Below are 15908 nucleotides of genomic sequence, written 5' to 3'. Positions count from 1 at the left end.
TTATAATTATATATTCTTCAATTTTGCATTAGTCTTGTTTGCCGTAGATTAAAGCATGATTAAGGTTACTCTAATAGATTATCTTAGAAGAGATGTTACAGTAGTCAAATAAATACTAAAGGGTTACTATAAGTTAGTAAGTGTTGCGGTATAGATATCTTAAAGATATAATAAAATCATTAATGCACTCATAAAACTGTTAATGAAAAATATGATTAAATTGTTAATTTTCAGAAACTGTTATAATAATAAATATTGGTAAGAAATTATACTTTTAATGGGAATTTGGAGTGATAGAATTTAAAATGGTTGTTTTCGTATAACAGAGCGAGAAAATATAGCTAGTTGTTAATTGTCGAGCTGAATAGCGAGTAAAATGAATTAATAAGAATGCGTCTCACATAAATCTATACTAATTTTATCTTATAAAGACTATATAATTTATATATGTTTTAAATATCATTGATGTACAGGCTATTCTTGTTAAAGGTATATAAGAGTTTCATAATTAACTATGTAAAGAGAAATGTTAGATGAAACCGTAGTGAAAATCCATTTTATTACAAAGACTTTTTTGCCTAGTGTGGAGCTATTTTTAAGTATTTAGCTGACTAATGTAGTAAAGCTAGGTCGTTATGACTAGAAACGCTTAGTAGCAGCCAACTTAGAACTAGCTATACTTTCAACAGAGAAATTATCTGTGTTGCAATTGTCGTTACAGCATAAGCTATGGTGAAAATAAGAACATTGTTCGACATAGGTATGTTCTAATATAATAGTTTGCTTTACGTATTAACTAGAATTTCACCTACTGACAGTCAGAGTGCTAGTATGGAAGGAATTACGAGGCTATTTCAAGATTAAGGATGAAAACATTTGTGCTATTCAATATTTATTAGTTCTCTATTCCCTAATGCGTTCTTATAGCTTCCTAAATTAAACTTACGTTGTTGATAAGTCTAGAGGCCCATAAAGAGACTGCGCATGAACTGATGTTAATGGATTATCCTTTAATGATCTTTTAGTACAGGTATAATATTTTTAAATTAATTTATAGTTAAATCGATTAAAATCATCAAAAGACAGTACTTACAGTAACCGAAGATTAGATAACCTTTGCAGACACCTTGATTGTAACACTTTGATATTTGATCGATCAGCATAGCTATTATAGTATGAAATAATTAAAAAGCAGTCAAAAAGAAGTGAGCAATATGCATTTTCTACTCCAAATTTATCGATACGAAACTATCGATTAATTAATTAATTATATATATAATGCAGAGATATGTTATATACTCGTAAAAGTATTCCTTCAAATAAATAACGGCTAATTTTTTTTAATCATCTGAGGATAACATATAGCATTCATATTTCAAAGTAAGAATTTAAACATTTAATGCTTGCATTAATCATAAATTCATACATCATTTCTAGCTTTGGAGCAAATTTCTGCCAGTCATTATTGCAAAAGTTCGAGATATCGTTGTCCGATATATTCCTGGAGCAAATCAGTAATGCATATATTTTTATTGCTTCAAGTATTTTTTGTATTATGAAGTGAAAACTTTGTAGCTACCACTTCAAGATATATTCATAGATGTAAACAAGGACAAGTATGAGACTACAGGTAGACTGTCGAGTATTAACTAAAATTGATAAATATATTTACGTATGATAATCGTTATGTTTGTGAACTTACAAGAGCTGCAATTTTAAGAAGCGAATATTCTGTCTATTTGTAATAGCTTTCAAGTTGTTACTGGAAAGTTGGCTAGGATATATTTTAAACGACAAATTATGTATATCTTTAAATATAAAGAGACTATCACAAACTACTCGATTATCTTATTCATTGCTCAAGCGAGCAAACGTAGAAGCATTAATTTTCGCTATAAATTTTAGCTTTCCGATCTTACAGTTCCCGCATATTACTATCGCTTCCATAAAAAATATCTTCAACATCAAACTCAGTCAAATTATTATTGTTCAAATACCTAAATTAAATATTTCACGTTAGCTACAAATTTATACCGTATGCTTAATATTATTATTATACAATTATACAATGTATAACGGTAAATTCCAAACTTAATACGAAGCAGACATCTCAAAACGTTAGTAAGAATTTAGATATACCTTACATTTAGGCATATTGCAAAAAAAGACTAGTAGTTTGTTACTTTATGAGCCAAGTACTAGCAGTTATATGAAAATTATGCAAAATTCACGCTGCGTAGATAAGCGATCGTGGAAATATTAAAACCCAAATGAATTTAAAATTACTTTTATGTAAGTACAGTATATAGCAATGAGAAAGCAACGAGAATGATCATATTATATTAATAAAGGGTTGCTATAAAACTGTAGGACTTATTACAATCACTGTTTTCACCGGTTAAAAGTTCTTCAAACTAGATATTAACTACCATGAACATAGTATAAGTATAATAGCTTCCATTTCTGACTAGACTATACAGTACTACCAAACGGCTTAAAATTGAGACTAGCATCTACTTACAATGCGTAGATTAAACCTTCTAGATTTCGTAAACTGTTGGTTGGAAGTTTCTGTAACTTTAAACCGCTTAAACCTCTGTCAGTAGTAGTAGCACAAATAGATTACTATCCCAATTTATATATTTGTAGAAATTTTACATATAAATTTAGAATATATAACAGCAAAGAATTAAAACGAAACATATCTAACATACAAGTACATAAACCAACAGCGGAAGACCCATGGTGTAACAAAGACATTATACCATCCATTTATTGCGTTGCGATGACAAGAGTGGAGAGGGAACACATTGCTAATCAAACGTTGTACTTCATCAATTGGTAAATCATTGTAACTAATATCCCTGGAACGAAAGAAATAGCACCAAGATTTAAATTGGAGATTTATATCATGACAAACTCAATAATTGATAATGAATTTACCGAAAACCTCAGTAATTAATCTAATAAATTGAACAGCTTACAATCCTATTTCTTTTCTAAAGAGACCATTCTGATATGCTTGCCATAAATGTGTAATTCTATTTCCGCTAATTCCACTATAAAAAAAAGTTTTATGTAAAACATATTTAATTATGTCATTCCAATATAATCTATTTCTTCGAACAGAACGGTTTAAAATATTAACGACACATTTCCATAGCACATTCGATGATTAAAATTAGTATCCGTTTTTAAATTTAGTCTCACAGCCGAATAAGTCTTAAATCTCGACGAAATATTTGATCGACAAATTCAGGGACATTAGAAGCCAATTTATTAAAACTGACATCCCTGAAATTTAAAAGAATCGTAAGTTAAATAACAAACATGCTACCATAAATCGCTAAAGTATATTCTCGCATAGATACTGAATATTTATATTTAATCCCTTAATAATTAAGTACGCAATATTCCATGAAGCTTACAATTCATCAGTCAGAATTTCAAAGAGGGAATAGCATTGATCTGATATGAATTCAATATTATTATATTTTAGGAACCTTAACCAGTGAAAATAATATTGATGGCGGAAAGTTAGTAAAATGAATAGCCATATTGATAATCTACATCATGATTTAACGCATTCACTTTCAAGTATATTTATGGCTCACGAATTACATTGATTTTAAAGAGATTTCTGGTAGTTGGTGGTAACGACACTTGCAAATTAATTCTCTGATGTTATTATGGCTTACGGAACTAATTTAGAAATATGGAAATAATGATTGAAATCAGCAGCGAATTAAATTGACGCTTAGTTTTCAAACTACTAATACAGGAACAGAATATGTGTTTGAAGAACGCTTTTTCTCATTCATAATAGTACGCTACTTACAGAATTTGAAGTTTATTAAGTTGAGTAAAACTTGTATCTTTTATGCTCGAAATAGAATTGTAATCCAAATAACTACGAAGATAAATAGAATAAGTATAATTTTACGCCGTAATCATGAGCTCCTAGAATCGTAAAATAAATCGAAAATGTCATTATTATTATCAATAATAGATCTATATCTAACATTGCTTCTAGGCCATTAAGACTTTTAAAATCTTCCTCATCTAATTCTTTAATTTGATTATCAATTAACGATCTGTGAAGAAAAGTCAAGTTTATTCAGCTTTATCAATCAAATTCGCTTTGAGTATAACTAACATTTTCTGCAAATTCTTTAAACTGGAAAAGCGGAGAAATGTTAAACTTGCTATTCGATTATGATTTAAAGACCTATAAGGTAGAAAATTTGAAACTTTATAGAATGGGAAATCAACAGCTATATATAATATCTTATGCTCAAGTTGCTATTGTATTGAAAGAGTGAATTTTTTCAAATATCTTATAGCATAAATTTTGGCTATACACTAGATACCTACAGGAGCTGAAGTTGGCACAGTCCATCGAAAGTACCGTTCTCGATGATACTGATCTTATTCGAAGAGAGGTCTCTAATAATCAAGTACAGGTTTTGAGGACCTACATCAAATACATTCTAATTCTAATATCGCTTATAATTTTATTTCTTCAGTAAAATCTAACTACAGCTTTAATCAGCCACATTGAGATGACACGTTAAATTTTCTATCTTAATTTATAGCTTTTTGCATTTACGGCAGTGAGATTTAACAAAGGTTAACCTTAGAATTCCCCTTCAAGATAATTTTACTACAGAGTTACGAAAAATTAAGCGTGACACCATACAACCAAATTTTAAGGTATTAGCCATTTGGCCAAGGTAAGTAGAGCATAAAAATTAGTATTATATTGCCACGGTACAAACTACCGTGAAGACTAAATGATTAAATTTGGTGGTTAACATTTATATATGGAGACAACTAATAATAACTTACAGTAAGAACTGCAGAAGTTATTATTTTGTTACAGTAAATTGCGCTGTACTGTGGTAAGAGTTCTTATACAGTAACTAATATTAATTGATTGTAGTGTACAGTGTTATATCTTGTAAGGCTTGTGATGAATATCCTGAAGATATTCAATTATAGATGATACTATAAATAATTCTGTGTACGGATATACTGTAATCTAATTATCTAGAGTCGTTCAGTACATGTCTAAGATTATGAATAATTTCTGTATTAATTTAGCTATCCAATATGAACTAATTTTCATGAACTGTTATGACTCATATATGATAGCAGCTGCCGAAGGATATTCAAGTTCGGCAGGTAGTAGAATAAAAAGAGTTCTATAGTTGTTTAACGTAGAAGCAAAGGCGTCTAAATTCTTGTGAGATAGTTAAGAGATACTGAATCCTGGAGACTATAGTAATTTCGAGATTTCTTTTACGTTATCTTTGTCACAAAGCTGGTTTGTGACATATATACGTAAAATTTGCAAGTTTTAAGAGACTGAATAATTTATACACTTCATCCTTTTTTACTTAAATCGGCATCTTTGCTAGGATAGAATTAAACTTAACGTCTTAAATCCTCATAAGCACATTACAAATAGTAATGCTTACCAATAATAATTTCTGAGAAATAGCAGTATTCAATTATATACATTAACAGTAGTAAGGTCAACAAATAATAAATTAATTAGTTTTAAGATGTCATGCGATTGATAAAAATAACACGTACGAAAAATAATAGCATCGACATGAAAAAGACAGAAAAAAGTAGGCTAAAAGTAGCGATTAAATAATTTAATACAATTAGATGTTATAACTTACAGGAGAGTAAGATTCTTCAGCGATTTAAATAAAGCAGATTTTAACTTTGTTATGAAATTTTGTCGTACAGATCTTAAAAGTAAAATCATCGATAGATTAGTTATTTTGCAGAATATAACTAGAAGATATCATATTTTAGTAGAAATAAATAATTTGTCTATCTGCAAAGAAATTCCACCCTAGCGGTTAAAGATAGAAAGATGAATTCTATAGATTATTTCTGCTATTATATAGAAACATTTGGACTACGCATCGAACAGTTTATCGAATTAACTATTGGTTAACTTACAGGTTTTGCAAATTTTTTAAATCATTGATAACGATTTCGTTAAGGCATTTAATTTTGTTATTGATTAATGTCCTATTTAATACAGGGAGAGAATTCATATATGATGAAAATATGCTATTAATCTACTATTATAGATAAGTAATAGCTCACTATACTGCTTGGGAAATAAACAATAGAAAAGAGATAATGTAACTTACAGGCTTATCAAACTTGAAACATTCTTAAGAAATGGTTTAGAGTCGATGGGATTACTATCAATTCGTCTGAAAGAAAATTTATTAGAAATTGTGATTGACGAGAAAATACAGTTAATAGCTGATGTTTGTGTACGGAACTAAATCCATCAAAACACCTAAATTGAAAGTTCTCTATATCTCAATTAAACTTACAAGTGCTTTAGATTACTTAATGAACTAAATGTATCTCCACGAAGATAAGCAAGTTGATTCCCTGATAAGTTGCTATACAATAAGGTTATAATAAGACAATCTAGATTGCTTAATGAACTATATGTGTTTCCATAAAAATGAGCAAGCCGATTTCCTTATAAATTGCTATACATTAAGGTTACCATAAGACAATTCAGATTTTTATTTTTTGCAATCACTTGTATTTGATAAAAGCTAGATCTTAAATCTTCATCTAGATTGATCTACTACGGCCTGAATAACGAGCATAAATTATATATATATTACTACTTACATATCTGTAAGATACTTTTGACAAGTTAACCCTTGAAAAAATCCTGTTGGAATACTTGCTATTTTGTTTCCTCTTAAATCACTAGTAAAAATCGTAATTGCCTTTATTATGCAAAAAATGGTGCTATATCCTAGCCTACATGAGACTTATAAACTTACAGTAGTTCTAAAAAAGTTAAACTTGATAGATGTTTCACGGTAAGAAAGGCTATTCTATTATAGGATAAATTTCTAAAGGAAAATAGGAAAATGGTTTGAATCGAATACCGAAAATTTACTGTGTATTACTATCAATATCATATGTGTGCATTAACTGAATAATCTTCTAATAGCAGGTACTATAATTCTGTAAGATTAAATGAATATAATTCCGATATTTCAATAGTATAGTCTAATGAACTAATGTTCATTTATGGACTAAAACTTACCTGCGTTAAGCAATAATGTTAAATATCATATTTCAACAATTTAAAATCTAGTCAATGTTGATTGATAAAAACAAAAGTAGCCTTACAACATTTTTATTTGATCTTGAGGATTAAATTGAGGTAAGTCATAGAGAAAATTGTGCGATAGATCCCTATAGCATCAAGAGTACGATATATTAGCTTTACTCCTAGATGCTGTACCATTAAATGGCAATTGACAATATATTTCGATATTTGTTATTGCCAATGATTGTTACAATCAATCTATTCCATTCAACAACTTTTCGATAAAAAGTTATTGAATAATAATCCTTATTTAAGTTAATATCAAGAAATCTGTAATGGAAGAAACTATGTTCGATATATGTGCAACTTTCAATCTCTTTCTATTGTGTACTATAATTTTCATACAGTTTACGACAGGTTAAGGAAATATTCATCAATTGGCGGTAGTGGTTACTAATCTTACTCCTGGATAACGATCTAATAATGGTAAGAAAAGTTAGATATGAAATAACAATATTATGTATGTCTGTCAATACTATGTAGTGATGAAAAAACATACAGCTTGAATTGACCTTATAATAGAATTTATAAAAGTAAGGAAGCATATAAAATGTAGTCTTTACTCACATCTTTTTAATATTATGAGTCGATAAAATACTATCGTAACTGGCAATTAAGTTGCCATCTAACGCTCTATAAACGAAATAACGAAATTGAAATGGTGAGTAGCCAACCGACATCCGTGATGCAATTTAAAGCTCAAGCCTTTGTAATAAGGTTAATTTAAGTTCCACTTATACTCTAGAAATGATAATTTAGGGATGTAATTATAATTTGTCAAGCAGCACTTACATAGCCTGTAACTGGTATAATTCATCTATTACAATTTGTCCCAAAACCCTAATCTGATTGTTTCTTAAATATCTTCCAAAGAGAAAACAAGACCAATCGCAAATCATAAATCAGCGTCCATATAAGATAGTTTTCAGAGTAATTTGACATTAAAACAATTAAGTATCCTATTACAATTGACGCAGCTTAGGTAAACGTAATTTTTGAATAAAAGTAGATTCTTTTAGTCCATTCTCATCCAAGTATCTAGACAAACATGTTATATATGATATATTAAATTCATACAACAAAATTGTTATAAACTAGAAATGACAGTATATTGTATCGATGTTATACATTTCGCATTTATCTAGTACTGTTAAATCTACTTCATCATAACTACAAGATTGATCAATATATTTAATGCTTACAAGACATTTAGAGAAGTTAAACTGTTCATGGCAATGGCAGAAAGACTCGCAAGTCTATTGTTGGCCAAATTCCTAAGGAATAAACACATTACCAGTTAAGCATAAATGCTATTAAATAATGAGCTATATATACTGTACTTCACAAGTAACTATAACACCCGTATTAAATACCGTATAACCACTAGTCAATTCAGTTATAATCTTTTGCCTATAGAAATCATGATACCCTTCTAGTTAAATATGTCGGATTGCTACTTACAACAGCTTCAGATGAATTAGGGAATTTAAGCTTGTATTATCTAAATGACTTATTTGATTGTCGGATAATTGTCTAAGATAATAAATTAGATAAATCATCCACTATAATACCTAGTATAATCTCAATTAACTCATCACAGTAGTACTATTCTAAAAAAATATTTATATATCTGGCCTTAAGACTATCATTTGACTGAAATATTCACATAGAGATACAAGCACGTACGATAATAAAAATAGGACTTGAACTTATTCCGTTTGATATTTAATTTTAGTTAAATTCAAATTGATAAAATTATAGTTGTAACGATACTCACAAGATCTGTAAATAATTTAATTCCGATAGCATACCACTGCTTATAATGATCAAATTATTTCCCTGTAGCCATCTAAATTTTAATTTATATGAGTATGACAATTCACAAACTTAATTTCACTGTGATACAAAATACGACAATAATCTGCAGAACTTACAATTCTCTTAATCTACTTGAGCCATCAAATGCTCCAGTTTCAATGCTGTCTATGGCGTTATTATCTAAATACCTTATAAGTAATGCAAAGGCTAGTGCGTTATGAAGGTAGTAATCAGTATATAATCTAATCTTATAATGATTTGCTCACTTAAACATATATTGTTTACTCCTTAGAAATTCTTTCCAAGTTTATTTGCAAAATGAGTATTAAATGGTAATGCTACCAAGATTATATAAGATATACTTACAACGTTTCCAACTTAGGAAAACCTGCAAAAGTTTGCCATTCAATCCTGCTGATGTTATTACTTGAAAGAGCTCTAATATATGTCATAACATTTTATGATTTTATAATTCAAAAGTTATTAACCCTACTATTCGAGCATATTTAACCAAGACATCTATTATTTTTTAAAATCGTCGTTGCTCTCATAATAGCTTCAGACGATGAAATAAGGTTATATTTAAAATCAATTTACCACTTACATAATCTTGATACTAATCAAGCCAGTAAATGCATGATATTCAATAATCTCAATAAGGTTACTAGACAATTCACTATTAATAATGAAAATAAAACATCTTAATGTCTGGCTAGGTGACAGCCTAAATTTTCCATTTAACATGAAGCATGATCTCAGCAATCCAAAAAATATAATTTTATTCAAAGTTTCTTACTATAATATTTATATTTGAACCAGACTTACAGCTCTTCAAGTGAAGATAGCACAGAAAAAGTGTTATTAACCAATTGAGGGATTTGATTGGAAGATAACTTTCTAAATTTTAAAATGTAAGAAGATAGTTAAATTATACTAATGCGACTGGAATGAAATTTTTAAGCTACATAATAATTCTGTAACTAAGAAGTATGAAATTATAAGAAATGGACAACGGCGGTTCTACATTCAAAACGACAATGTAATCGGCCTGAAAACCTCCTATAATGAGACTACTATTAAGCTACGGCAATGTTTATAAAGTAAACCATCTCATTAATTTAATGTTTACGTAAAATGTAAATATCGACCGCGTACATATCAACACATCAAAATATATATTCATAACGTAAGCAATAAGCCAATTAAAAAAGTCCATATGTAATGGCGATAGAAGTAAATAATAGATTTTATGAAGTACACCAAAGTATACTATATCCTCGCCATAAAGAAGTTAAGCTATAGTAAGATGAAATTTATATTAGCAAATGATTGAGGTCTCTAATCAGAAATGAGAATACTAATATCAGATACTATTAACGTAAAGCATATTTACAGATGGGTATTTCATTAATACGTCGTACTGTAAATTACCGTCAATTTCTTATATAATTTCTACTAAGATGAGCAAATTCTAGCAAATACGCAATTTAATATAAATACGGGCATTATAATAATTATCAATTAGTAAAATAATATTTCTTATTTATTAAATTCATACAAACGCTGAAGGTTAGTTAAGCCAGCGAAAGTTTCCATGCCAATGGTTTTGATGTTATTACTATTCAAGTATCTAAATCGCAATATCATCAATTATGTGTCAACAACTTACTATCTAAATTCGTAGTCTCACATTACTTTAAATATACCATCTTAGAAAATGAAAATTGATAAATAATAAATTGTACATATTCTCGTAAATAAATGATCAACCTTGTTTGATTGATATTATCAATAATTAGCACGAAAGCAAATTTATTAAAATTTACTTACAAATACTTCAAATTGGCTAAGTCTCGAAACGCTCCATTTTGGATCAATGCAATTCGATTCTTATACAAGTCCCTACATAAATGCATATTATTTCAGATTTTAGTACACGAGCCAAAACGATGACATTTTCTTATACATGAAATTTATTCAATTTATGATCACTGCATACAAGTATTATCACATAGCTTACATTCAATATTATTTTGTTAAATAAGCTGAAAGTAAGCTCGTCATTTGAGTTAGGAGATTACTATTTAACTAGATATTGTTATCAAAATAAATTTTCGTATTTATTTGACAATAAGAGGATGCAAAGGATAATTGCTGTACTAGTACCACAATAGTAGAGCGCTATAGTTTTTGCAATAGTTTTGGAGTAGGATGTATTTCGGCACGAGAAATAAGTGGGTGTAATGAAAGTTAGAGATATCAACAACAATGAGTGATTGATGTAGTATTATGATTTTACTAGCCTAAAGTTAGTAATTTGGCTATACTTCTATAAGAACGTCAATGCGAGCTTCGAAATTTATTAGAACCATAAATAGTGCTAGCAGTCTAAGTAATTTATGATTTTTTAGCATAGAGATTGTACCGAATTCGGTCAAGTAACTTATCTATTAAATTTTTCATTGATATTTCCTTACACGAAAATCTGTAAATAGCGATATACAGGTATATAAGTCAGATACTAAAGTAATTAAAGACGAGTTGTCATCGGAGTTACTTAGCAGCGCCCGTTATCTCTGTAATAAAATGATTTAACTAGGTTTCAAATCTGTGTTTGGCTGTGACTAAGGTCCTAAACTAAGTACGGTGTATTAGAGATGCTAGGTGAGAGGTTACGAGAGTAGAATCTAGTTTTACTCCGGATAATTTTGAATTGTAAACGTGATTGAGACATAATCTGAGTTTATTTAGGCTTCGCTGGATTTGAAAAAGTTCTGAGTGAGATATTTTAATACTTTAACCGGTTATAACTGGACAAATATGATTTCTTTCGATTTTTTATGCAGAACCCTTAAAAGAGTAATTTAAAACTGGGTTGCACATTTGTAGTGACCGAGTAATAGTCTCCTGCTATTATTATTAGCCACCTGCTATACTACTACAATTAGCGGAAATCAATACAAGATTATTGCAAATCTAGGTACAGCGAAATTGCATCCATTCACCTAGAAAACATGATATACGTGCTCTCTTTCTTTTATTTGTTCTTAATAAAAATAGTTTTGATTGGGCATAGAATTAGCTACAGTAAATACGATGCAGATTTAAATTTTTTTACCAACAATAAAAATAAAATTAAAGCATAAAATAAAGAAATTAATACTTACTACAGTGAATTTATAATGTTTCGCAGATAACTATTTTTAAGACCTTTGATAACTCGCTACGGTGAGAACTTACATTTCTCGAATTGCTGTTGAGCCATTAAAAAGTCCATAAGGTATTGCTCTAATGCTGTTCATCCGTAGCTTTCTACAATATAAAAATTAAATGATTGACTATCAATCCCAAATTAGAATCTCTTTCTAAGCACCAGAATGCCGAAATTCTAATACTAGCTGCAAATTCTGACATTCAACTAAGCTATTAACTCCCTAGATTTATTTTGCTAAATTCACTTTCGTATCTCGAAGAAATTGCTAGATCAAGGCATATCAAAATAGAAATATTATTTTTGTGCCTGTAAAAAGAGAGTCAACTCACAACTTTGCCAATTTCGGTTTTTCACTAAATAGACCATTTGGTAAATTTTCCACTTGTGTGTATATGATATTGCTATAATATTGCTTAAAATAAGTATGCAAGAAATACAATCTCGAAACAAATTGAGTAAGAAACTTACACGAACTTAAGGTTCTTTAATTTATCCAAAGCTCCTTTCTCTATATACCGAACACCATAGCAATATTCTATAAAACTAGAGCAACATATAAAAAATGTCAAATCGAGATTCTATTTAACACAATTACGCTATTAGTAGCGTCAGAATTCCATTTACATCGTGAAGTATGAATCATAGAATTTAGCGATAAGATTGCATTTTTTGTATTAAAGTAAAAGCACGTTATAGCATATGCCAGTTGTACACTTCGAAAGTTCAAACGTATTTAATATTGTTTAATTTCTGATATTTAACTTTGTAGAAGCTATAATCGGTATTAATTATATTCAAAGTAAATGTGACTACATGCTCGATATCAGGAGCTTAAAAAATTCAATAGACAACACTACTGATGAACTAAAATTAAGGAATTCGTAAAAACTAAGTTAATATATCAACAGCAACTTTTTAAATTTAGACTGAATATATTTTATTTTCTAATACACACAGTATTCTTAAATTTGGATTCATTGAAAATGCACTCGAGGTGATCGTAACCATCCCATTATCAATTGCTTTGATGAATCTAAATACCAAAGATTTAAAAAAATAATTCGCAATCTGCGTATTTGACATTGACAGAAAATTTATTTTAAGCTCTAAAATATAATTTAAAAATCGACAATTTATTTGTCCTATATTATGGCTTGATGCAGTTATTGAATAATTTCTGCGCAGATCTATTAGCTACTAACAAAAAACTTAAAGCACGTAAATTGCCAAATGCTTGAAAGTTGATCCGAGGAGAAGAAAAATTTCCAAATTGGACGTATCTATCATGTCCAAGATGTTACATATTAGTTTCAGCCATTTTTATTATGTAGTATTAGCAACAACTATACTCTATTCTGATTTGATAAGTCCTTCATAAAGTTACTGCATATTACACAAGGACACTATCGTGACGAAACTAGTGTTGAAATCGATAATTATTATAATGAACTTATGTGCACTACCGCAACCAATTGATCATAATTTAAAATTTTAAACAAATAATCTAAAAATGGTAACAATTATTCCATTAAGCATCACTAAGTAAATATGCAACGGATTTAAATGTTCTAATGTTGTTTCATATATATTACAGGGTAAGAGTGCGTAGACTGCCTTTCAATATATTTACCAGGCAAAAAGAACGTAAATAATATTCTATCAATTTATTACTATTTTAAATACTTCATTTACCTACTTATTCGGTAAAATAGTCCAACTTAATTAGTGATTTTACCATAATTTGCATACTTATTTGTTCAAAGTTATTCAAAATCAAAAGAAGTATTTACTACTGATAGTGAACTTACAATAATTTTAAATTTTTGAATTGTTTTAAATCGTCAGCCTTAAATCTTGTGAAATGCTTCCCTCCTATATACCTAGGAATGTAATAAATACACACTGTGTTTATTTTTAGAATACTTATAGGGAAATTAACTTATATAAACCAGCAATCAGGGTTTTATGATCAAGAAAATGTGGGTATTTCGAGTCAATATAAACTATTATATAGCGGCTAAGACATAGTTATTGTAAGGTAACTTATTTAGGAATGCACTAGTAACGATTTATTTATGACGTTTTAAATGTTCTTACATAGATATTAGCGGAATTTTATGTTATCTAAATACTGATAATTAACATTTTGTTTAATTATACTATAAATTAGTTGGTTTTTCAATTGAGTTTGAGTTTATAGTTTACTTCGAAAGAGATATATAGTTACTATCGCCTCCTAATAATTATCAGAGATCATGAGTATTGAGTCATACTGTAGGCAATTATCAAGGAAAATAAGCCTGATATTAGATTAGTTGCAGTTTAAGTTGCTCGTTAAAAATCTGGATTTATAACAATGGCTTGCTGAAATAATACATCAATATTCATTTCTGCATTAATGTACTCTAATAAAATTACGATTGTATTACAAATAGTTATTATCTGAATTTGACTCTGACAGAAATCCAACGTAGATTTAAAAAACTGCGAATAACCCGTTAGCGATTGTAACGATCATCTTGAATATTTCTGCTAAGATTAATTGTCCGAATAATTCATTGAGACGGCTTAGAAATTTATAATATCAGCTTAAATATCACCGTAACAATGATAAAACTAACATATGATTAGGATAACATTAACCTTATATATATTTAACTTACAAAGAACTTAGATTTTGAAGTCTGTCAATTGTTCCTGGTCGAAGTTGAGTAATCGAATTGTCATTGAGCTGCCTGAAGGAAAAATACGTAATAAATGATAAATTAAGATAGTTTTGAAAGTGGAATGTGTTAATTTTCACTATAGAACAGGATTGATGAATTACTTAACGACGAAGGAATAGTTTTTAGTTGTTAAAAATAAATCGAACTACTTTCCTTAGTTATATTTAAAATAGAAAGAAGAAATAATTCAAAGCTCTAAATTAGATTAATTTATAAACAGTGATAAATTTATACAAGATTAACAAGTAGGCTTGCTCGAAAAGAAATGGTAGGCTATAAAGATTAAAATAACCTAGTAGTCCACTTTACTGCATTAATATTTGCATGTATGACATGCGTCGTGCTAGAATATTAAGGCTATATTCAAAATACAATATTATATAATTTGTTCAGTATAAAAATATTTCGATTTTTAATTTGCTTACAAAGTTTTAAGTGCATTGTTTTCACTAAAAGCTGCATGGGTAAAATTCCTGATAAAGTTATACCTGAGGTTTCTTTTAAATCAAAAAATAAAAGTATTAGGTGCTGATACTTAAGAAATCAAACCAAACAGTTACTTCTTAGTACAAATATCTTCTTAATATTAATTAGAATAAATCCAATCAGGGATTAGAAGTATACACTAAAATTTTTTTAGATAATATACCTAATCAGTAATTTTACTCGTCTAATTTATCGATAAATCCTGATTATACAGTAGAATAAATTCACAATAGCATAATTTCTACCTTTAATAGTGGCTAACTTAAAATCGAATCAACTGAACGCGACAGTAAATGACATAATGGTATATAATTAGTTGAAATATTGGAAACTGATGTAATCATGTAACGACCACGATGAAATTTTTGCTTTATCATAGTAGAATAAAGCAACTCCTGACTTATGAAATTATACGTAGAAATCCAGTAATCAGTAATTAATCCATATAGGATCACTTGATATCAAAGACATTAAATACTATTCTCAGCTC

At 28.8% G+C, this 15908-nt stretch overlaps 1 protein-coding gene across 1 annotated transcript; it reads right to left on the bottom strand.

Annotated features, from left to right (window-relative positions):
* Positions 1-639: 639 nt before the first annotated feature.
* Positions 640-13524, bottom strand: TRIADDRAFT_53792 (uncharacterized protein; the record flags this gene model as incomplete). Its single annotated transcript, XM_002109565.1, has 30 exons — positions 640-727; positions 947-1018; positions 1703-1774; positions 1920-1997; positions 2522-2596; positions 2715-2864; positions 2985-3059; positions 3211-3294; positions 3839-3910; positions 4023-4094; positions 4157-4228; positions 5691-5762; positions 5980-6051; positions 6177-6242; positions 6369-6440; positions 6682-6762; positions 6840-6911; positions 7742-7807; positions 7967-8038; positions 8377-8448; positions 8636-8707; positions 8952-9023; positions 9109-9180; positions 9359-9430; positions 9597-9668; positions 9818-9889; positions 10823-10894; positions 12233-12304; positions 12675-12749; positions 13508-13524. 30 exons carry the CDS (start codon positions 13522-13524, stop codon positions 640-642), a joined length of 2223 nt encoding a protein of 740 aa, XP_002109601.1.
* Between the last annotated feature and the right edge of the window lie 2384 nt (positions 13525-15908).

Source organism: Trichoplax adhaerens, genomic scaffold, assembly GCF_000150275.1.
Source record: "Trichoplax adhaerens TRIADscaffold_2 genomic scaffold, whole genome shotgun sequence".
Lineage (NCBI taxonomy): Eukaryota > Metazoa > Placozoa > Uniplacotomia > Trichoplacea > Trichoplacidae > Trichoplax > Trichoplax adhaerens.
Note: the sequence above shows the minus strand (reverse complement) of the source record. Positions and strands in the feature narration are given on the sequence as shown.